The sequence below is a fragment of the Vipera ursinii genome, assembly GCF_947247035.1.
Source record: "Vipera ursinii genome assembly, chromosome: 5".
NCBI lineage: Eukaryota > Metazoa > Chordata > Lepidosauria > Squamata > Viperidae > Vipera > Vipera ursinii.
In genome coordinates, this window is record NC_139518.1 from 37,918,772 (window position 1) to 37,943,676 (window position 24,905).

The 24,905-nt window shown below is 38.9% G+C and overlaps 1 protein-coding gene across 4 annotated transcripts in view; it reads right to left on the reverse strand.

Moving 5' to 3' along the window:
* Positions 1-7,836: 7,836 nt before the first annotated feature.
* Positions 7,837-24,905, reverse strand: part of SLCO2A1 (solute carrier organic anion transporter family member 2A1) — a 74,725-nt gene continuing 57,656 nt past the window's right edge. For all 4 annotated transcript variants that reach the window (XM_083363257.1, XM_083363255.1, XM_083363254.1 and 1 more), the window contains 8 exons: positions 22,862-22,940; positions 20,169-20,333; positions 18,364-18,553; positions 16,402-16,558; positions 14,865-15,034; positions 13,678-13,742; positions 12,186-12,309; positions 7,837-9,072 (listed from right to left, as the gene is read on the reverse strand). In XM_083363257.1, coding sequence (XP_083219383.1) covers positions 8,952-9,072; positions 12,186-12,309; positions 13,678-13,742; positions 14,865-15,034; positions 16,402-16,558; positions 18,364-18,553; positions 20,169-20,333; positions 22,862-22,940 — 1,071 coding nt within the window. In that variant the 3' untranslated portion in view covers positions 7,837-8,951. The remainder of the gene's footprint in view (positions 9,073-12,185; positions 12,310-13,677; positions 13,743-14,864; positions 15,035-16,401; positions 16,559-18,363; positions 18,554-20,168; positions 20,334-22,861; positions 22,941-24,905) is intronic.

Here is a 24,905-nt window from a genome sequence, read left to right on the forward strand (position 1 = left end):
CACATTTTCTGGCCTTTCTTCTTCCTTTAGAAACCAGCCAAGACACTAATTTATCTGCTGTTTAGCAAAATCTAATGCTCGTTTGTTTAGTAAAGCAAAATGATTGTGCATGTTGTATAGGTTAAATGTTAAAGCAAATATTTCTGTTGCAGGAATATCACCTTTCCCAGCACTCAATTTCTTTCTGCTGTAAATGAAAATAAATATTTGAATCCTCATTGTTCACTCAGTTTTAGTTTCTTGTTGAACTTATACATTAACTTTTTACAATTTACTTTGGCCCTCTTTCTACCCTTCTTTTTTTATCACCTACACATAGTTTTGCACTTGACATTATCTGATTGATTTGCCTTTCTTTTCTCTTCTGATAAATAACTTCCCTAGTCAAATGTTGAAACTACTCTATGTATTTTAGAGATATTGAAAGGATTTTTGTTTGATACGGCTTTTCACTAAATAGAACAACAGCAACAAAGGATCTCTTTTCTCCCAAGGTCATAAAAACCATACAGTAGACTTCAGGAAGCCCATTTAGATCAAGTTCAAGGACCAGGAGAACAGAACCAGCAGTGCAATTATTGTCCCAGAACAGGACCTTGGGAAGTGGTGGGCTATTTTTAGCATCTGAACAATGTGAACAATACCCAGACACGTTAGTAGGAATTTTGAAAGTTCTCTATTAAAATGTTATCCTCTTTTCCCAAAGTAAGCTGCAGAAGAAAGGGAATGCTAAACTATAATTTAACTACAACCTGTCATGGATGGGCAACTTGGAGAATAAGATGTCTAGTTGTTTATGAATTCTAATCCCTATCATCCCTGGGCAGAATTGCCAACTAACTGGAGGTACAGATTTCTCTAACTTAAATTATTTGGAGTCATTGGAATATTTGAGAGAACAGGACTGTGAAATGTGTTATTCTGGATGTTTAAAAACATAAACATCAACTGAATTACCTGGAAGTAATAACTGTAGGAAATGAGACATTGGTCAAATGTTTTTAATTTTATTTCACTTGCTGTGCAGCAAAGATATGTAACAGTACTGAACGCTCATGGGGTGGGAGTGCAACCATTCAAAAAAAAAATCACAAAAAGACAAGTAAATAGAAATAAATTTATACAAGCTGGCTTGATCAGCTATTTACAAATGTCTAGCTAAAAAAAGGCTCCTGTGATACTGAAGAGGCAGTGTCCTGCAGTTTGGATATGAAAAATATCTCACAAACCTTTAAAGGAAAATGAGTAGAAATCAAAAATTCTCCATTGCACCTAACCACAACATAGACTTGCCCTGGCAACATCTTTTTTTGTGATATATTGTCATGAAGTTGTCTTCATATCACTCCTCCCTGCACCAGGGGCCACCTGAAATAATCCTTAGCTTAAATTGGCCACTGTCAAGCTAGGTCAAAAATGTGAAAAATCTGACCATTCTCAATTATTGTGCAAGTGGCACAGCTGAGTGACAGATAGAACTAAACATGTAAGAACTTCCAAGACATTGAGGCCATTTATTCCTAGACTCGTATATACTATTAATTTATTACATTGATAGCAATCACAGATGCATTTTCTGTTTCCCTCCTTTTTAGCTTCTTCAAGTTGTCTTCTTTTTCACTGATCTTCCTTGGCCCATTGTTTGGATGTGACAGAACTAGTCTTATCTCCCCTTTACCCATCTCCCCAAAGAAACAGGCTCTTGATAGCATGACATCTGCAAAAACTACATGATACACAAACTTTTCCTAGATGATCACACTTGCCTCTTGAGTGTCATGGAGGGGGGAACCACACTCTAAAGAAATGTGGGATGAAGCTAGAATGAAAACTAAATGGAATTTCCTTGGTGGAGCAGTGGGCTAATGCCTCCTTAAGTAACACCAGCTGCCTGCAATTAGTGCAGGTTCGCATCCCACCAGGCTCAAGGTTGACTCAGCCTTCCATCCTTCCGAGGTAGGTAAAATGAGGACCCAGATTGTTGGGGGCAATTAAGCTGACTTTGTAATAATGCCGCTTGGGGTGTGTGTGAAAGCCCTAATAAGCAGGCATATACATAGAATGAAGGCTACTGCTAAGCTTGTAAGCCGCCCTGAGTCTTCGGAGAAGGGCGGGATATAAATGGAATTAAAATAAAAAAATAAAATAAAAATTTAAGTTAATGAAATATAATTCACATGAGTCCATACAAATTATGTTTAATAAATCTTTTCAATGAATTTATATTTTGGTAACAACCTTTGTACATTGCTTCAATTCTAATTGCAGCTTGAGACCTCAGCTTTTGAACTTCAGGATTCGGGGGGGGGGGGGTTTGCAGGAAAAGATATCATGTCCTGCTGTGATGTCACCTTACTTATATTGAAGTAGATAAGAACACAGGTTTGTCTCCCAGGAGATGACTTTCTTAAAGGGCACATAGGAATTCTATGCTCATTGTGACACCCGCCCCTCCCCCCATCTTCTAGCATTTATCAAATTAGGGAATAAGAAATGCCACTGTCTCCGTGCAACAAACTCCTGAAGCTGTTCCTCCAGTAGCTAGATCAAATGGAAGTCTTCCCCTTAATCAGCTGAAGTAGGATTTCTTTGCTGAGTTGGCAGTTCATTTTGGTTACTTTTTAGTTATTGGTGAGATAAAAATGGCTCTTTTGAACAGCGAATGGCAGTTATCAGAGAGGCACTGAGGAGAGTTAATGAAGCACCTTGCTGAGCAGATGGCCTCTTATCTTGATGTTACAGACACCTCCATACAGATTTGTCACCTGCACAGTGTTTTATTAGCTCCCTTTGAAATACTCACTGGAACAGGAAAAACATGCTGGATATATATCACTCACCCTTCTGGAAATGGAATCATAGATGTTGCAGTCTTGTCTGAGGGCCATTGAAGATGAAGGCAATCCATAGCTCTGAATGAACCAGTGGCCACAAGCTTTCTCCTACCCATTTAGTTTCAACCCGATTTTTCCTCTCTTTTCCCTCTCCCTGCGTCTTACTTAACTTGTTAGACTCCTGCTTCTATGGATATGAATGTTAGTGCCTGTTCTTGTGCTGCTTTAATCAGACCCTCACTGTTGTCTTTTAATCCAGCCCTTTCCAGCCAATGATAAGATTGCTGACACCTTAGCTATCTTTGTTGGTACGTGCAGGTTTTGATTTGTCACAGCACTTCCTCTTCTTGATCTTTCTTTCATGTCTGTCTGTGTCTCAAGCATTCTTTAGCAGCTCATCTTTGGATGCCATCTTACCAAGGTATTCCAGGATGCTCTGGGTTTTTCTCTAGGACAGAGGCATTGGAAGTCAATCAAACCTTATCCACCCTCTTTCTGGCTGGTGTAGACTCTGGGGTGTTGGACTTGCAATGGAAATTTCTGTGCATTGTGAAGACTTTCCAGGTTTTCACATTGGCAGATTCTTTATCCTCCATATCCTCAGTAACTGACAGGGTACCTGATAACTGGCAGGGCATATCTGTTGATGGTGTGATTTTTTTTCTTTCTATTGAGCTGGACTTGTCTTATCCTTTGTCGATACTTGCTACTTGAATGTTGCTGTCTTCCTGATATTTTTCTCATGGTTCCCATGTGGCTGTGGGATAACAAGATACTTTTAGCTGGTCTATATGTCTGCTATGTGGCCTGCTGGTAGTCCCTCCTCATCAGTCTTAACTATGTTCCCTCTCTTTACTACCATCTCCAATCTGAATGACATCCCAATGTCCTCACTATAGATCCATGTCAGGTGGATCAATCTCTCATTTACTCTTAGCATACACTTGACATCATCATCATCAATGTACAGGAGGTGACTAATGGTAGTTCCACTCTCATGGTATCCAGTTCTTGTGATAATCCAGCTGAGGGAGTTTAAATATAAGCAGAGGAGCAGTGGGGACAGTGCATTACTTTGTTATATGCCTCACTTAATAGCCATTTATATGAGCTGCCAGTGTTGTCTCGCACAGTCCTCTTGAGGAAGATCCTTAGCGTCCTGTAGTGCCAGGCAACCACAGATCCATCTGTTTGCCTTTGAGTTTGCCCCCAAGTTTTAGGCTCTCCTGTAGTCAGTCCAGGTTGTGCTCAGGTCGGTCTGTCTAGATCTTGAGGATGGCTCTTTTTATCTATTAGCATCTGGTGTTTTGAGCCTCTGGTGTTGTTCCAAATGCCTTTCTGAACTGTGCATACGTAGTGACCCATATGGCCCCGTAGCTTGATGGCTACAATACCTGATAGGATTTTCCATGTTTTGGGGAGACAGGTTGTCAAAAGTTGGACAATGCTGTTCCTTTGTGGAAGTCTTTGATGATCAATAATATCCTTCCTTGTATTAGCCAGTCTGGGTGGGAGCCTGGTGCTAGCAGCTGGTTCATCTGTCCTACTAGGCATCAATGCAACACTGTTAACCAGTAGGTATAGATCATGTCTGGGTCAGGTGCTGTGTAGCATGTCACGTTCTTGACTTACTGTTGGCTATCTGCTACTGTTGTGGTAACTGGTTCCTGTTTTGGGAGATCATATGGTCTGCTTTCAGGTCCTGCAGCCACCTGGTGCTACCGGTATGTTTTCTCTTTTTCCCATGTGCTGCTGTTTCTGTGTTGCACTGCAGTTAGCTGTACACCATGGAGAACAGGGCATTTGTCTTCTTGACACCTGCTTCTCTAGTGTTGTCTCCTTAGGCTGGTAGCCAGGGCTGTATAGCAGTGTCTAGGGCTTCAGCTGGAGTCAAGTCCTTGTATTTTTGCAGTACCCAAGTCTTATTCTTTTTCTCCTATTTTCAACCTGAGGTTTCCACTTAGCTCCCTAACATCACACACACACACACACACACACACACACACACACACACACACACACCCCTATCCATCCATCCAGTTCAAATTTCTCACACCACAATCTGTAAAATATGATTTATAGTTATATAAAGCTGGGTTTTTTAATGTTAAAGTACTGGAGACAGATTACAATATAATAAAATTATATGCTTTAAAAAAACAAATCTAAAGGAACACTAGGAAGACATGGGAAGTATAAAATTATTTTATACAACGCAATCTATATGGATGCAAAGATGCTGCTATTTTGGACTGAATAAAGATACAGCTGCCAATCCAGTAAACTTCTATATAGAAACAGGAAGTATTGCAATTATTTTAGTCACGTCATATTTACTTATGTAGCGACAAGGTTTAGTTGCATCTTCTCTGATACAGCAGTTCTCTTTCACTCTTGTTCACTGAGATCTGACTGGAATCTTCTACTGATTTGAATGTAATCTCATTCCCAAACCTTCTAAGATCTGCAGATCAAACTATTTGTGGTACTTGTTACAAATCCAGTTACAAGGAACATTCTTGTACTTCTATTTCAATAAAATCAGCTTGATTTTTAAAAAACGTGATTTAGACATGTTGTAAAAGCACAGAAGATTAGGCTGAATGCCTCCAGGCCTTCCTTTCCTCTGCCATCTTCTAGAGTCCATTTAAGCTCACACCTACTGCTTCAGTGACTCCATCCAGCCACCTTATTCTCTGTCGTCCCCTTCTTCTATTGCCCTCAATCTTTCCCAGCATTAGGCTCTTCTCCAGTGAGCCCTTCCTTCTCATTAGGTGGCCAAAATATTTGAATTTCAACTTCAGGATCTGGCCTTCTAAAGAGCAGTCAGGGTTGATCTCCTCTAGGACTGACCGGTTTGATTGCCTTGCAGTCCAAGGGACTCGCAGGAGTCTTCTCCAGCACCATAGTTCATAGGCCTCAATTCTTTGGCGCTCAGCCTTTCTTATGGTCCAACTTTCACTGCCATACATTGCTACTGGGAAGACCATAGCCTTGACTATACACACTTTTGTTGACAGGGTGATGTCTCTGCTTTTTAGTGTGCTGTCTAGATTTGCCATGACTTTCCTCCCCAGGAGCAAGCGTCTTTTAATTTCTTGACTATAGTCTCCATCTGCAGTGATCTTGGAAACCAGGAAAATAAAATCTGTCACTACCTCCATTTCTTCCCCATCTATTTGCCAGGAATTGAGAGGGCCAGATGCCATGTTCTTGGTTTTCCTAATGTTAAGTTTCAACCCAACTTATGCACTCTCCTTCTTCACCCGCAACAAGAGGCTCTTTAGTTCTTCTTCACTTTTTGCCATTAGAGTGGTATCATCTGCATATCTTAAAGGTAAAAGGTAAAGGTTCCCTTGCACATGCGTGCTAGTCGTTTCTGACTCTAGGGGCCGGCAATCTTAATTCCAACTTTTGATTCATCTAGCCCTGCCTTTCTCATGATGTGCTCTGCATATACAGTAAGTTAAATAGGCAGGGCGACAGTATACAGCCTTGCCGGACTCCTTTCCCAATTTTGAACCAATCAGTGGTTCCATGTCCAGTTCTCACTGTTGCTTCTTGGCCCGCATATAGGTTTCTCAAGAGACAAATAAGATGGTCTGGTACTCCCATCTCTTTAAGAACTTGCCAGTTTGTTGTGATCCACACAATCAAAGGCTTTAGCATAGTCAATGAAGCAGAAGTAGATGTTTTTCTGGAACTCCCTAGCTTTCTCCATGATCCAGCGTATGTTGGCAATTTGATCTCTAGTTCCTCTGCCACTTCGAAATCCTGCCTGTACTTCTGGTAACTCTCGATCCACATACTGCTGGAGTCTAGCTTGTAGGATTTTAAGCATAACTTTACTAGCATGTGAAATGAGTGCAATGGTGCGATAGTTTGAACATTCTTTGGCACTGCCTTTCTTTGGAATTGGAATGCAAACTGATCTTTTCCGATCCTGTGGCAATGTTGAGTTTTCCAAATTTGCTGGCAAACTAAGTGTAGCACTTTTACTGCATCGTCTTTTAAGATTTTGAATAGCTCAGCTGGAATACTGTGACCTCCATTAGCTTTGTTGTTGCTCAGTTTTTCTAAGGCCAACTTCACTTCACATTCTAGGATGTCTGGCTCAAGGTCAATGACCACCTCATCGTGGTTATCAGGGACGTTAAGCTCATTCTTGTATAGTTCTTCTGTGTAATTTTTCCACCTCTTCTTAATGTCTTCTGCCTCTGTTAGATCCCTGCCATTTTGGTCCTTTATCATGCCCATTTTTGCATGAAACGTTCCCTTTGTCTCTCCAATTTTCTTGAAGAGATCTCTGGTCCTTCCTATTCTATTGTTTTCTTCTATTTCTTTGCACTGTTGTTTGTACTGTATACTTGGATATAAAAACACATATAACTCTCCAAACCATTTTCCTATTCAAATTGTACTATTTTATTTTGCCATCCCAAATAAATGTTAAACTTGGTAAAAACTAGAAACAAAGGGTGTGTGTGTTTGGGTCAGCTAAACAGTGAGTAATGTTTAAACCCCATTACTCCCATTGCCAATCCAACACTTAAAATTACATCTTCTTATGCCTTGCAAGTTAAAATGACTCATGTGTTTTTTCCCCCACTGGCTCTGTTTACAATATGTATTTCATTTTCAAATTGTTGGTAAAACCATAAATCAGCAAAAAAAGAAAGCTGTACTTTAAATTGCTCTATTGCTCAGCTTTGGCACGCAGTATAGCAACTTTGTTAAGTATAACAAAATATGTCCATCATAAATCAAAGTGCCACTAGATGGTGGTACAACATTTGTGATAGGTTTTTATTCTTTTATGCAGATGTTTAAAAAAAGGTTTGTAGGAACTACTTATTTATGGAGTTAGAAAATGACCTACAGTTTCCTCAAACTTTATAATTTTGTAAACACATGCAAACAGTTGTTCACCAACTGTGCATCTTTCTCTTTAAGCCATGCTTCCTAATCAATTTATTTATCCAGTCATTTATCATTCATCTTTCTCTTCCTCAAGCAAATAGAGAAGAGAACACCGCCTTTGATTAAATGGGTCAAATCTCAAGCAAATATAATGCAGCATAAACTAAATAGCATTTTAGTAGTTTTAGATTTAAGACACTTAACAGATTTTCTCTCTCTTAACAGTACTTTTCTGTTTAGGGCAGTAGGGGAAAAGACCAAAATAACAAGCCATGCTTTTAAGTTGAAGAGAAAGTAACATGAGAAATGAATTATTTCTTGATGAAACATCACATATTTCCATTACTATAATTAAAAGCTGTTCCATTACTAAAAAGATTCATAGAATTAAAATTTGGATGAGTACCAGGTCAAAAAATTCCAAAGTCAAACAGTACGCTTATAGCAACAGGGAGGCTCAAAAGCTGGGAAAATATTGAAAAAAGTGGCTTCTTCAAAATCCGTCAGTAAAAAAACTGTAAGAACAGACTAGAAAAAGAGGTTTTTTTATTTAAAAGTGTACATGTCATAACAACCAACTTTATACACTGACTGGCATTTTTATCCGTTCTGGCCTGTATAGTAAAGGAAGTAAAGGAAGAAGCAAAGGCAACAGAGAGAGGGCAGACCAAGTTGAGATTGCTTTTCCCTTGGTCCCATCCCTTTGGCAAGCCTGGATAATGCGTCAAAGTTGATTGAGTAAAACAGTCCAAAACCCCATAGCCAAATTGGATGGCTTCCCCTGCTAGCAACTTTTAAGTGACTCATATGGTTCTTTTAACTGTAACAGTTTTCACTTGCCATTTCCATTGTTTTGACATAAAAGCAAGATAACCCGTTGTTTTCCAAATTGCATCTCTGGCCCAGACTTTGAAGATGCCTCTACCAATGTAGTCTGGGGGCTCCCTTTTGCTGGCTGTGGGTATTTTCATTTCAGTGCCTCTCAGGTGAGTTGGCTGTGTGATCTCTGTTCCCCAACACAAGAATGTTCTTTTAGCTGGACTACATGCTGGTCATGTAGGAGTTCAAGTTCATCTGCTAATATAAAATGGTGCCTGTATTGTGAAAAAAATAAAACAAAAGGCACAAAGGCCAAGTTAAGTAAATTTAAACATCATACAAAATGATGCTTGAAGCAGGTCTCATTGTAGTGTGGAGCTACTCTGGATCGGCAGCTTTATCTTGCACATTGTACTGCTTGTTCCTGGTCAGCTTCCAACTGATGAACGATAACAGCAGAATGCCAATAATTTTGTAGCCAACCTGGAGGCCTAGGTACCTGGAGAGAGAAAGAGAGAGAAAAACAGAGAGAGAGAGAGAGGGGGGGGGGGAGAAGATCATTTCTTTTGAAATGCAACTTATCACATTTGTAGGGATGCAATAAAAAAAACTTAGCTGAATGACTTAGAAAAAAATGAGTGATTTGCAAAACATGTTAAAAGTAAATAATGCTGAATTTGAACTCCAAGCAGTTGCCCGAGTGCAAAGCAAATGCGTCGCTGCTAAAACTGGCTATTTCAATAATTTTTAACTGTTTCAAAATGCTCTGTTTTAAGCTCCGAACACTTCTGAAATGATAAAAGTCAGATCTGGAGGCAAAAATGTGAACTTTAGAAATCTTTGGATTTCTATGAAAATGGAAATTTCAGAACTGGATGTGAGTTTGGATAGTGAGAACAATTACCGGTAATCCAGTGGAATGGATTAATGTCTCCAGAAAACTCCATTACTGGAAGTTTTCAAGAAGAGACTGGACAACCATTTGTCTTGAATAGTATCCCTTGTTCGAGTAGGGGGTTGGACTGGAAGACCTCTAAGGTCCCTTCCTGTCTATGTGATTCTATGTTGACAAGAAAAGAAAGTGGAATGGGAAGAAACTCCTCTGTTAGGGACAAAAAATAGTTTCCCTCCTATAGGTGTCCCAAAACTGTTATATTATTTCTTTTGGAGAATTAACAAAGTGGGATAGGTACAGTAGTAATTTTTCAATCATTTTATGAAGTGGAATGTTACAAGTGGCTGGCATTACAGTAATAAGTCTTCCAGGATCTATTATCCTGAACTTCCAGATAATTCCTAGTCATATGGTTTTTCAAAAAAAAAGAGGTTATAAGATAACAGCAATATTATACAGGTGAGGAATTCATAATTACTTAGTGAAGCAGTTCATATCATGGCAGATTGTGTGATTCAGTGTGCTAAAATGTTTTCTGCTCTGTGGAGATCATAAGATGTGCCAGCCAAGTTAATGATTTATTATTATAAAGGCAGGAATATGCTTGCCTCAGATTGGTTTCCATTTTGTTTTCATTTTAAGACAAAATTCCTTCCTTCCTTGAATCCATATTGCAATCTTCCCAGCCACCTATGATATGGCTTTCCAGCTTCCATTATGTACAAATTGGTACTGCTACATGTGTTGGAACTGCAAGCTATAGATTTCTGAGAGTTTATGATCCATCTGGAGGCAGCAGGTTGGAGAAGTCTTCTACAGATGGCTCTGACTCAAGGGTCTGCATCCTGAGTAGCTGTGGAACTATTACTATTTGTTCCCCATTCAGTTAGCCCCAGTTAACTGCTCTACTCTAGGAAGGGAAGTCATTTCCACCTCATAGTTGTTCCTTGGGAGGAGGAATGAAAGAACAAACTGAAAATCAGGATATGTACTCTATGGATGCTTAATTCACTCCCATGGTTGGAATGCTAAAAAATATCTGAGATTCCTTGTGAGGTGAATCTCCTGAGGTATCAACAGACCAGTCACTGGAGAATGTGGTAAGAGAAGCCAAAGGGCTGTTGCAAAGACTTCCTTTGTTACTGATTAAAGTCTCAAAACTTTACTAATTTTGGGGTTGCTGGAGCCTTGTTTGGTGGGATGGAAGGAAAGCTCAACCCATTTGCATCCTAAGGAGGAAACTGCTAATGCACTGACAGCCAAGTTTGTTTTCTTAACTTTACCTAGTCAGAGGCAGGCATGAGTCAAGGGCAGAAAGGGTATATGTTCCTGCTCTTGAGATGGACTTCATGGAAGATTACTGGGGATTTCCTGGCAAGATGCATTCAATTTTTCCTCATCTATTTATGTTAGTCAAACTCTATTGAAGTTGATGATGGCAGGAAGTCTGAGGATCAAGGGAAGGAAGCCCTTGTCCTCAAATTAAATCATCGGGAATCTACTTTCCCAATCTACTCCCTTAAAGGGCCTGTCCTGGAAATTATTGCTCAGTGATGAATAGCCACAGCTAGTTCACCTTCATAATGCACAGAACTTTCCTACAGCATTCAATACACAAATACACAAACATTTTCACAAAAAGCCAATGTATTTCAAAAACGGGGTGGGGGGAGGGTGGAACGGGTGGTCTTCTCTCATTTTATTCAGTAATCTTGCAAGACATTTTGAGCTCAGAGCGACTGACTGGCGAAAATCATCCAGTAAACTCTTAACTTCAAGTAGGACTGTGAATGTGATCTTCCTAGAGACCCAGTAAAATACACTACGCTGGCAGTTCATGTATTTTCCCTGAAGCCTGTAACCAATGTGCTTAATAGTTAAATGAAAAGGATGGTATCTCTGAGAAGACACCAGGCTTTTTGCATTAAGATGGGGATCTTCTCTGAAGAGTGATATAAGGTGCTTTAAGAAGAGGCATATGGCAAAAGTTCTGAGACAAAGGGGATGGGGAATTCCTGGGAATTTACATCCTCCTCAAAACCAAGTCAAAACAAGTCTTCTCAAATGACTGTGTGCGTATGTTTGTAAACATCCAAAGTGGTTGTAAAGGAATGCCAAGACATTCACAGTTTAGGCTTCAGGAGCATAAATAATTCTGTCTCCCCAAAAATATTACACTTTTTAAGCTGATTAAACAACAACAGCCTTCAGACTCAGCCAATTCAGATGCATAGATAGAGCAGCGATCAAAGCCCAGGAGGCCTAAACATGAGAAAGAAGAGCCAAGAAGATTCAGGCATCAACTACCTTTGTTCATACAGAGTCAGATGCAGAAATAACTGCATCAACGCCTTTGAAGAGACAACCAGAACAAAGCCACATTACGAACAGGTTTTCCTGCTATTGCTTTAAGCTTTGTAATTATTCATTTTCGTCTAGTTTACACAGCTTAAAAGTGATTTTAGTGCAGCAGACTTGCATACTGATTGCTAAGCACCATACAGAAAATATTGGGCAAATTACCAAGTTAGATTATGCTGCAGATAATAATAATTTATTAATGACACCAGCATTTTTGGAGGGCCCAGTAAATACTGGCGTTCTGATACGATTTATGGAAGGCAAGCAGTCCATCGGTTCTTTCTATCTACCACAGATAAGAAAAGCCCTTGCCTATTTCACACACAGAGAGAACGATCACTATTCTCCTCTCTTACCTGCTGCGGAAGAAGCTGTTGTTATAATAATGGCAGGCTCCACTCTTACTATTGCAGGCTTTCATCCACCACGTGCAGGTAGAGTCAATGAGGATGCCAAAGAGGGTAGGAGCTGGCAACCAGGCTTGGAAAGAAGGAAAGAAAGAAAAACCCACTAGTATTTCACACTCCAAGTAAACAACACATTACACATTTTTCATTTTCACAAAAACTCCAATGGGCTAACTCTGATTAAAACTTTATATCTGTCAGTTATATCAATTCCAAGAACTCCTACATGACCAGCATGTAGTCATCTGAATCAAGATTGGATCTAGATTACAATTAATTTAATGTAACAGTTCGTATTACATTTTCAAGGTTATGAAAGATCACACTTTGTTGACATCTTACTCTATTTTGATTTGAAATTACAGTAAAGCAAACATTGAAACAAGACAGTAAGATTTTCTCCAAATCCAATAGCAAATGAAAATTATCCCCCTATAGTACCTTCTTTTTGTAGCTGACTGCTCTCCACCCACTGCTTTCCTGATGCTTGAATGAGGGTGCAGTGTCCCCCATTCTAGGGATCCTGAGAAATGTAGTCTTTCCCAAATATAAGGAATTAGAAAGCTAGAAAAACTACATTTTCAGAGTTACACTCTCTCCCACTTTCCCTCAGACGGCTGTTATTTCAGATGTCTTAATGTGCTGTTGAATTAATTAAAACTAGGATCACAGCAGAAGAATTTTAAAGTTACGTGGCATTTTATTGTTGGAATCCAGGGTTGTGGAACAAAAGGTTCTCATTAAAGTCAGGTAACTGACTTTGTCTGACACAGACAAAATACAATATGATATAGTTCAGAAGATTTTCTAAAGATAGTGCATGACATACATGATAAAAGCTTATATGAGCAACTATCTGTCTGTTTTCTGACCACTCTGTAAGATCTGACAGAGTTGGCTCATTCCTGGTCCTGTTGATCAAGCAATGTCTTCTAGTAGGACTCAGGAGAGGGCCTTTTCTATTGTAGGATCTGCCCTTTGCAATTGCATCCCCTAGAGATTTGCACAACCCATCTTACCAGTTTTTAAAATAGCAATAAAAACACGATTTTCCAAGGCCTTGGATTCAATGATTAGGGGATTTGTCTGTCTTTATCTCTAATGGTAGGGCAGAGAATTAATTACTGTTCCTTCTGGATGACACTGGTGTTTACTTTTGATTTAACTGTTTGCATATGGAACTGAGCAGCTTAGAAATTTGATAAGTAACTAACTAATATATTAATTAACAAATAAACAAGGGAAAATGAAAACATGACTTCTCTCTTGCCCAAAGTAGAGGGCAAGTAGTCTATTTCATAGATGGGCAAAAGAAAGAGGTACAAAAAGGTTTGAATACTGAATCATAGAATCATAACTCAGAAGTAAATCCCTACTATGTTCGATGTGGGTTATTGCTTTATAAATAACTTTAGGTTTGCAGACTTGGGCTGATACTCACCCAGTAATCTCATCAATAGGAACTGGACTCCAATAGCAAAAGACTTTTCATCATAGGACACCACTCTGTTTAGAATCAAAATACAGTAAAGTATATCAGAAAGCCAGATAGTGGGAGCAAGAATTTGTTCCTGCTCTCTGAAAAGCTAAAAAGATTGATGATGATTATGAATGGTTGTGGAATAGCCATAGCAAATTAGTTATCTATTTATTTAGCATATGGCATATATCACACATGGTTTAGCAATATATATTAACATTTCACCTAGATTAGTAAAACACAGTACAATATAAATGTTAAAAAGATCTACGTTCAAATACCAATATCTAGGCCATCCAACCACTGAAGCGCAGCATCATTTATTTTTAAAAAATCAGATACTGGACTGGTGTATGCCCTCAGCTTACAGTGATTTGATCTACAGTAAGGGTCCCCAGTCCCTGGTCTGTGGACCAGCACAAACAAGCAAAGCCCCATCTGTGAGATGTAGGCAGCACACAAAACCATGCATCCTCTGGTCCACGGAAAAACCTCTCTCCACGGAACTGGTCCCTGGTGCCCCAATGGTTGGGGACCTGTGATCTACAGTTTGGTGTGGGACCCTGCAATCACCACCAAGGGGAGGATACAATGCCCCATTTATACGGAGGGTCCCAGCAGATGCTGTGTGGGTGCGAATCCCATTGGGGGTTGTCCATGGGTGACATGGTAGTTCAAAGCCTGACACTTGTTTTTGTAGGGTCATTCATATGTCTACCTATGTCTGGGCATTCAGCAACCCATTTGGGTTTAGTTATTTAATTATTTTACATAAAAAAGGGTTAAACTTGAAAAAAACCTATAAAAATATAAAAATATTTCTGGTGATAGTACTCCATAAATTCTATACTTTGTACAATAAGACCAGGTGAAACCTAATTTCTTTTACTTTTAGAAGGCATCTAGCTGCCCTTCTAATGGTTAGACTTCAATTTCAGAGTACTCAGCAATAGATATACTGGCTCAAGAATTTTGGAAGCTGATTCAAATGTCAGTAGAGCACCTAGACTGGGAAAAGCTGTATGAAAACATATCAAGGTTTTAGGATTTCTTTTATTTTATTCCATATTGCTATGCTGCAGTTGGCATTTGTATTTATTACAATGTATTGCATGGGACTATCTACTAAGGCCCTAGCCCCTCCTTACCGTAACACCATCATGTAGAGAGGGTTGTGAGAAAGGCAGGCAATCAATGCAGAAAATGAGATGATGAATATAACAGGCAACAACAGATGGGCACAGCTAACAGGGCAAGATCCAGTCTTTGCTGAAGATTGTCCACTCTTGGTGGAGATACAGGAGCAATTTGTATAGATCTTGTTGAAACAAAAGAAGGGAAATCAATCTCAGGAAATCAATTCACTTCAAGGTTGGACCATAGCTTAATGGTAAAGCATCAGAATCATAAGTACCCAAGTTCAATCCCTGGCCTTCCTAGTTAAAAGTACAAATGGTAAGAAAACCTCTGTTCTAAATGCCCAACTGGTCAGAATATACAACACTGAATAAACAAATAGTTTGATACAATATAAATCAGCTCCCAGTGGTTCATGGCTTAATTACTTCACGGCCAATTCACTGTTTGGCTGCTGAGAATTGTGATTATATGTTTGAGGGAAAAAGGGCAGTGTGGAATTTGGTTGTAGTATTACTCTAGTGTTATAGACATTATATGCGCATTTAAAATTATATACTGATGTTACATTTGTGATCCACTATTCTGAATGTTTAGAGTAGGAATTAATAAATACAAATACCCAAGTAGATAAATAAATTAAAAAGTACAGTGCTGATACTGCATCTTAAACAATTAGCTTTGACCACAAAAAGCAATTTTAAAAGTAAAACAGAGCTTCTAAAGCTAACTTAGATTTTTACTTCTGCACTTCTTGAAGTACATGTGAAAGCCCAAAAATAAACAGCAGACATTATAAGCATGGCTGTATGCCAAAGGAGCACCAGAACACTGTTACCTTCTGACTGAAGTGGTACCTATTAATCTTCTTGAATTTGCATGCTTTTGAATTCCAAAAATTATTATATACTGTAATTTTTATTATGAGAAGGGGAAGTGACTAGATACATGGACAATAAACATATTTACAATATTAATTTACTGATCTGATGCTAAATTTTAATTTAAACAACAAAATCAACTTTGTTCCAGCCTGACCCATTTTTAAGTGGAGTGTGCCTTGTCACCATACTTCTCACAGTTTTGATGTATCTCCTAGCCCGAAAAAAAATTGTGTACTTCTGTTTCAGAGCGATTAAGGAGTGTGATGAGATATTAAAGAAATGGATGCTTTTTAAATAAATAGAACAGGACTCATATTAAACCTGACAAAAAACTGGTTTTGTCTTGATAGTATTAGTAAAACTATCTTACATGTTGTACTACCAATCTAAGTATTTTTTTATTATTTATGTTGAATAACAATATTTCTTCAATTTTTTTCTTGAGAAGTATATTTAATTAAAATAATCAGAATTAGAACTGAGATTCTCTGCATGAAAAGCACATATTCTCAGTAATGAATCCTGCTCTAAACACTATCATTAAGGAGAAAGCATTTGGCTTCTTTATCTAAGATTTGGCCTTAGTCCCACCCTGCCTACGTGATGAGTGCTAGATAGATTTGAATCCCATAAATAGAGCCACTCTGCATCCTTAACCTCTTACAATTCCAGAGACTGAAGAATTAGAGAGGAAACCACTACAGCCAGCGTGACAGGGAGAGAGGTACTCCACACCATCATCTCCACAGACTGGATGGAAGAGATACTTTGAGCAGGAGCAGCGAAGGTTACATGGATCCTGTTCTGGGGAACTTGATGTACTGCCAGAAAAAAAGGAGACAAAATAACATGGAATCAATGAGTGAAATATGTTTTCTTGAGTGGGCTGGTGATTCCAGCCTATTATTGTTGGGTTCTTGCCATCTTGAACCTTGGCCTATTGCCTTCTGAGGGTATGGCTAATGGTGTTTAGTTAAATCATACACAATCATTATACTTACAAACATGTGTAGATGATTTGGGGAGAAAATCATTTGATTCCTGAAATAATCTATCTAAATAAGCCAATCAGTAGAAATCAAGTGGAAGCCGAGGAGGAAAATGATACTGTAATTAAAATGGAAAAGCTTCTTAAGGCAAAAGTACATTCCCAAGGCAGGATCACATTCTTACAATTTTCTTTTTGAATTGGACCCCTCATTCCCCCAAAATTATGAACTCCTGACCAATGACAATTTAACGTTATGAATCAATGGAATGCGTTACATAAGCTTTTTTGAGGACTACAACTGGAGCCACTTTCATTATAAGCACAGATCATGTATTTTATCAGTGAGTTTTCATCTTTCTAAAATATCACAGGAAAAGCTTACTAAATATTGGGATTTGCTCAAAACTTTTCTGGGAAAGAGCTTATAATCTTTCGAATGAATAAGACTTCCATCATTTAGCTTCTCTATGCTCTATGGAAGAGTTATTGAAAACTGATACAGGTAGTCCTTGATTTACAACCATTTGTTCAGTGACTGTTCAAAATTATAATGGAAGTGAAAAAATGACCATTTTTCATACGACTACTGCAGCATCCCCATAGTTATGTGATCAAAATTGGGATGCTTGGCAATTGGTTCTTATTTATGATGGTTGCAGTATCTCGGGGTTATAAGATCACCTTTTGTGACTTTCTGATAAGCAAAATCATTGGGGAAGCCCGATTTACTTAACAACTGCATTACTAACTTAACAAATAAAGTGATTCACTTAACAATTGTGGCAAGAAAGGTTGTAAAATGGAGAAAAATTCACTTAAGAAATATCTTGCTTAGCCACAGAAATTTTGAATTCAGCTGTGGTCGTACGTTGTGCTTTCATGTCTCCAAATAATTTTAAATGAATAATTTGGAGCTTTTTGCAATATTATAATATAAGAACAGCTCTACTAAATTGGACCAAAACTTCATGTGAGTAGTTATCCTGTTTACCGTGGGAATTACTGGGATATTCAAAGGCAGAGCATGGACACTAACTCTCCTGCTGGTTATCTCAAAGCAATATTCCTGTCCATCATAACTGACAGTTATAGCTATCATATCCCTCTACTTATAGCTATCATATCCCTCTACTTATCTTTTAAAGCCATCTAAAATAGTGGCAATTCCACCTAATTCCATAACTTAATTATGAGTAGTCTATGGAGAAGAGTTCATCCCAAATATCACACAGGGCCAGTGATACAGTCCCATAACATGCAGCAAGGAGATGCACAAGCATCATTGGAAAACAAAGGAGATAGTTTTGGTGATATCCCTGCACAAAATGATTCAGCAAAATGTAGACTGCACAAGTCAGCATAAGTCAGAATAGCAAAAACAATAAAACCACAACAAAACACTGGCTAAAGAACCCATTTTGGAGTTCATCACCACACTCATTTGCCATATTTGTTAGATAAGGAGGAATAAAGTAAAAAATTGAACAAATTAAATAAAGAAAAAATTAAATAAAAATCTGAAGACTGGGACAGGAAGAAATTGTCAAAACAAGGTAAAGAGAAATCTGTGCCATGATTTTATAGCAGTATGTTCCAGTTGCCACAGAGTACTACCGGAAGAATAGAGCATGTTACCTGGACAGGTGAATTCCAGCCACGGTCTGTGAAGAGCAGCCCATAAGGAAGAGAGGAAGATAGCAAAGGGTGGAGAAAAGTAACACCACAATGGTGAAACGTGGAATGGTTTTGAGTGAAAAAGCAAAACGTTTCATGATGAGCCCTCCAAAGAGCATCCCTAGTGCAGCTGAAGGCAAATTCACAGATCCTACAAAAGAAAGGAAAGGATTGAGGAGAGTTACAAATCCTTAACATTTGGAAACAGTGCTACACAAAGACAAAAATCTCTTAATGGAAACAGGATGGAATCAGTCTTAAAATTGGGACAGACAGGATTGCATGTTCTTTTTGCATAGTAAAATCTTTCTTCATTTTTATTGTGATGATTGGACAATCAATTCCGTTTCCTAGCTATTGCACTTTGAAATTCCTACTGGCGTTTTTTTTCTGCATATAAAACTGAAGGAATCCTGTATCTTGCACACTGAACATCCAACAAAAAGGCAGACGATTTCTACAGGAAAGGCAACTGCAAACACAGGCGATTCTTTTGCAGAGAATACTGTGATTCTGTTTACCCTCCCAGAGCCAAGGGAAAAAAATAACATTGTCTCCTTCCAACATAACATTCTCAGTAATAGGGAAAACAGTGAACATGTTGCTGTCATCGAGAGTCCTAGTTCACTACTGCTAGTGGCAAAAGAAAAGTACTACTGAGCCAATTTTTTTTCACAGTAACAGCAAGAGAGCCCTAGGCTCTATCCTCCTATACCAGGGGTGTCAAACTCAATTTCATTGAGGGCCGCATCAGCATTGCGGTTGCCCTTAGGGGGCCGGGTGGGTGTGGCCTGGGTGGGCGTGGCCTACTGGGTGGGCATGGCTAGAGTGCGTATGGCCTACTGGGTGGGCATGGCCAGCTCTACATCGTTCGCATCAAGGGTGCCTATGGGGGCCTGGGCTGGAGTGGGACAGATCTGAGGGTTTCTGGCAGAAGGAGGGTCTCTGGGCCAGGGCCAAGGCAGTGGGGGCCGTTCCCTCACTGTTTCCAGGATGGCTTCGCAGGCTGCATGAAACCACTTCGCAGGCCGGATCCGGCCCCCGGGCCTTGTGTTTGACATGTCTGTCCTATACAGTATTGTATTTATTTGCTGTATAGCATTTAATTTATCATAAGGATGTTGGGTTTGGTGCTTTCTGAGCTTGGTTGTTTTCTGGCAGGTGTTTCATTTGGATAACTAATGAAATTAGCTGCTAATAAGGAGTGAGCACCAAAGATACCTCATTTCAACCCTGAGCTACAAATCTTTTCTTTTACTGATATTGAGGTATTTCATCAATTTAAATCAACATGCCTAACTATTTAAGACAGCAATACAGGCTTCAAAGGAGTTGCACAAACACTATGTCTTAAAAAAATAACAAACATAAATATAAAAGGAAGGATTTTGGATGGATTAAAAACCAGAATGTGTAGAAAGGTCACCTGCAGCCACTAGTGCAGATGCAATGAGAGCAATATTCTTGGTGAATTCTAATTTTCATTGCCCTCAATTTAGTGTTGTTAACAAATATTTGTTATATTTGTTAACAGATATTTCGTGGCACACTGTTGTCAACCCATAGATTATTTGCTAATTATTCTATACCTTCCAATTTCACAGATTAGATCTTCAATCTCAATAGTGTGGTTGCTTTCTGGTGCATTACAGGATGAAATGAATGTGAAGAAAGTAGCTAAACACTCTGTTTAAGTAGTCAGTGCTTTGTTCTCAGAAAGCCTCAGCCACTAGCTCAAATTAGATGGGTTGCTCTAGTTTTCTCACCAATGAGGAAATTAGCATAAGAGGAGGTAGCACCAAATTGTTTTTCCAGGTACTTGTTGAGGAAGGTAGAGAGACCAGCAAGAATAGAGGAGAAGCTGCATTGCGTCAAGACCAACAACATGAAGAGTGGATTGAGGAGCAGTCTTAAGAAGCCTTGTGGGAACTCTGAAAATAAAAATAGAAGTGTGTGAAGATCAGAGAGGAAAGGAAAAGGGCTTCAGGACATGGGTACACCCAAAAAATGATTGTAGTATTTTATTAAAGATGTCAGTTGCAACAAGAAGACCAATTCCAATTCCACCAAGAGCCTTGGTGGAGCAGTGGGCTAATGCCTCCTTAAGTAACACCAGCTGCCTGCAATTAGTGCAGGTTCGCGTCCCACCAGGCTCAAGGTTGACTCAGCCTTCCATCCTTCCGAGGTAGGTAAAATGAGGACCCAGATTGTTGGGGGCAATTAAGCTGACTTTGTAATAATGCCGCTTGGGGTGTGTGTGAAAACCCTAACAAGCAGGCATATACATAGAATGAAGGCTACTGCTAAGCTTGTAAGCCGCCCTGAGTCTTCGGAGAAGGGCGGGATATAAATGGAATTAAAATAAATAAATAAAATAAATAAATAAATAAATTCTTAAGATAAGTCTACTAGGCATCTATTCTTAAAGATGCTGATGCTTTCCTAGACTAAGGTTCCTCTATCTGATATTCTCCAGATTTATTTTATCTGGAGGGTTGCAGTTCAACATATCTGGAAACTCCTCGACTGGGGAAGACCAGTCTTGATTGATTTAGGCTTTAATTGCTTTCTGCTAAAATGCTCATGGAAAAAAAAAGACGAGAGCTCTTTAGAATCTTTTTTTCTTCTCCTTATCCCTCCATCTAACAATAGTTCAAAAGAAGTATATAAGATATGTAACACAGATAACATTTACTCATACTTTCACTGTCTTATGTTCAGAGATAGCTCTGAATTGCAGCTTAAGAGATTTAAGTCTACAATCCTCAAACTGTTAAAGCACATTCAGAGCTATATTCCTCTATCTTGTAAACTTTTCTCTATGCTCATCTAGTAAAAGTCAATAAGCAAATCAGTATCAACAAAGTATAAAATTACTTTTGGAAAGCAAGCATCGGATGGGAAGAAGGGAACCAAGGTTATAAAGTAATCTATAAGATTAGTTCTCTACATCTCAGCAGAAACTTCATACTTGCATGTGGTATGGAAAGTATTCAGATTAAACTTTTTGTTTCCATTCAATCATGTCTGATTCTTGGAGACTTCCTGGATATGTGTTTTGCCATTACTACTTTCCTAGGACTGGCTTTATGCCAAAACTGGGACTAGAATTCAAAGTCTCCCAGTTTAAAGTCTTATTAGGTCGTCCTTGACTTACAACAGTTCATTTAATGACCACTTAAAAGTTACAGTGGCACTTGAAAAAGTAACGTATGACCACTTTTCACATTTATGATTGTGGCACCATACCTATGGTCACGTTATCACAATTCAGATGTTTGGCAACTGATTCCTCTTTATGACGATTGCAGTGTCCCAGGGATCACGTGATCACCTTTTGCAACCTTATGACAAGCAAAGTCAATGGGGTAGCAGATTCACTTAAGAATACTAACTTAACAAGTACAGTGTTTTGTTTAACAACTGTGGCAAGAAAGGTCACAAAATGGGACTAAACTCACTTAATGGCTGTCTTGCTTAGCAACAGAAATTTTGGGCTCAGTTGTGGTTCTAAGTCGAGGACTACCTTGTATATTATGAAAAGTCATGGCTACATTCACACAGCTACTCTGATATGCCCCCATCCTATCCCAGAGCCATCAGGTTATCATACTATGATAAATTTTGCTGACACCTCCTGAGGCTTGCTGCATTGGCCCTTAATTGTATTCCTAAAACAGATAGATGCAAAAATTCTAAGGGATGTGATTGGTGGTTTCTCTGTTTGAAATTCCAGCCCTGCCCAATATAATTAATTAGCCAAAAATCTTCTTCCAATTGATTCACAATGCTCTAGTTACTCCATGCGCTGATTTTTCTTCTTTTCTGTTGACAAATTGAACTTATCTTCATCCGTGAAACTATACGTTCAACCTACTGACCACTTAGTAGCATCAATGGATTAGAATTGTTTATATCTCTTGGTTTCTATCTAGTGGTCATCTGTGTATTTTGAAAATATTAGTAGATATGTGCCAAAGAGTTGAGTTAGCCATCAGTTGGAACTAGTGGACAATTTTCTAAGATTACTATACAGTATGCCTCAGTGATTATTATAATATGATTTTTCAATCATATTTCAAACAGTGTGGAATATTTATTGTCTCTTGGAGTAGAATTTGAAAATACCTCTACCAGCTAGGCCAGCTATTATAATGTCATCTAAAAACACTAAAAGATCATTAGATGGCTAACTCAAACCATAACAGAATGAGTAAGAAATAAATAGCTATTTTTAGTTATCCTGCTTTTCAGTATTGCTGCAAATTGAATGAAATCTGGTAAGAGTTGACTTGAAATATCCAAACAATAAATCCATACTGAACTTGCAAATATTAACAGGGTGGTTGCTGTCATAGATATTAAGAAACATTGTTTTTTTTTCCTAAATAGGTATAATTGTTTACCAAAACAACCATTTACTTTTACTGGAAATACACTTTTATTAAAATCACTTTACTTTTGATAAAAACCACCAGGGACTCTTCCTCTGCCTTTGCTTTCTCAATCTTCTTCAGGATATCTGTTTCAGATGCTTCCTGATGGAAAAGAATATATATAAATATATGTACTGAGTATTTTGAACACGTATATATATATGTAATTTTTTTTGATTGCTAACAAAGAATTAAAGGGAGACTGATATGCATTTCAAACTTATTTTTTCTCATCAGTCAGCCATACCCTTCTGAGATTCGAACCTGGGCTGATTGCACATTAGGGCCTAGCAAGGTAATCTAAATAGTTAACAAACATTTAACACATATCTCCCTTGCTTCTCAGCTAACAAAGTGAGAAAGAGCCTGTGGCCTAGAGGTTAAAACCACTGCCTAATGTGCAATCAGCCCAGGTTCGAATCTCAAAAGGGTATGGCTGACTGATGAGAACAAATAAGTTTGAAATGCATATGTCTCCCTTTAATTCTTTGTTAGCAATCCAAAAAAATTTACACAAATATGAGATGTCACTACTGTGACCACTGCCTGTGGATGGCCTTGAGTTAGGCTGAAACAGGAAATAAGATTTGTCCCATGTTTGGGGCCTAGCAAGGTAATCTAAATACCGTATTTTCTGGCGTATAAGACGACTGGGCATATAAGACGACCCCCTACATATCCTGTTAAATTATAGGGTTTGGGCTATACTCGCCGTATAAGACTACCCCTCTTCCAACGCACACCAAATAAAAATTAAAAAACATCAGATTTGATTTTAATATGGTAATTTTAATTCAAATGCTTATGACATGCAGGTACTTAGTAGGAAAACTGTCACTTATGAACATAAGGCTGTTTGTCATCAAACATGTAAACATAAAACAGTGCAAGTGGATTAAACTTAATAATAATAATAATAATAATAATAATAATAATAAGAAGAAGAAGAAGAAGAAGAAGAAGAAGAAGAAGAAGAAGAACAAGAAGAAGAAGAAGAAGAAAAAGTTGGAAGGGACCTTGGAGGTCATCTAGTCCAACCCCCTGCTAAGGCAGGAAACCCTATACCATTTCAGACAAATGGCTGTCCAGTCTCTTCTTAAAAACTTCCAGTGTTGGAGCATTCACCACTTCTGGAGGCAGGTTGTTCCACTGGTTAATTGTTCTAACTGTCAGGAAGTTTCTCCTTAGTTCTAGGTTGCTTCTCTCCTTGACTAGTTTCCATCCATTGCTTCTTGTCCTGCTTTCAGGTGCTTTGGAGAATAGCTTGGCTCCCTCTTCTTCGCGGCAGCCCCTGAGATATTGGATCACTGCTATCATGTCACCCCTCACCCTTCTCTTCGTTAAACTACACATACCCAATTCCAGCAACCATTTCCTATTTTCCTAATTCACTTTTTCACTTTTCCTAATTCACTCTAAAGCTTTCCCTGCACAGAGCCTTAAGTAACACCAGCTGCCTGCAATTAGTGCAGGTTCGCATCCCATCAGGCTCAGGGTTGACTCAGCCTTCCATCCTTACGAGGTAGGTAAAATGAGGACTCAGATTGTTGGGAGCAATAAGCTGACTTTGTAATAATACTGCTTGGGGGGGGTGAAAGCTCTAATAAGCAGGCATATACATAGAATGAAGGCTATTGCTAAGCACATTGATCTGTGCTTTAAATTGTAAGCCGCCCTGAGTCTTCGGAGAAGGGCGGGATATAAATGGGATTTTAAAAAAAAAAGACCAAATGGGAGATCCGCTCCAGGTTTTCCAGCCAGCCCGCCCAGTTCCTGAGTCAAATGTGTCCTTAGAGCTAAGCAGCTGCTCTGGCTGCGGCATTCCCCACCTGCCTTTCAAGTTGGGATAGAGCAGACAGCTGCTCTTCAACTTTAGAAGGAAAGACGCCCAGACCCCAGCCTGTAAAAAATCACAGACTGCAGCTTCTTCTCCAATTGGTCCCGCTTTCCCTGCGCAGACTAAATGGAAGATCCACTCCAGGTTTTCCAGCCAGCCCTGTCCCTAAGGTTTCAGCACCCAGCGTATAAGACGACCCCTGACTTTTGAGAAGATTTTCATGGGTTAAA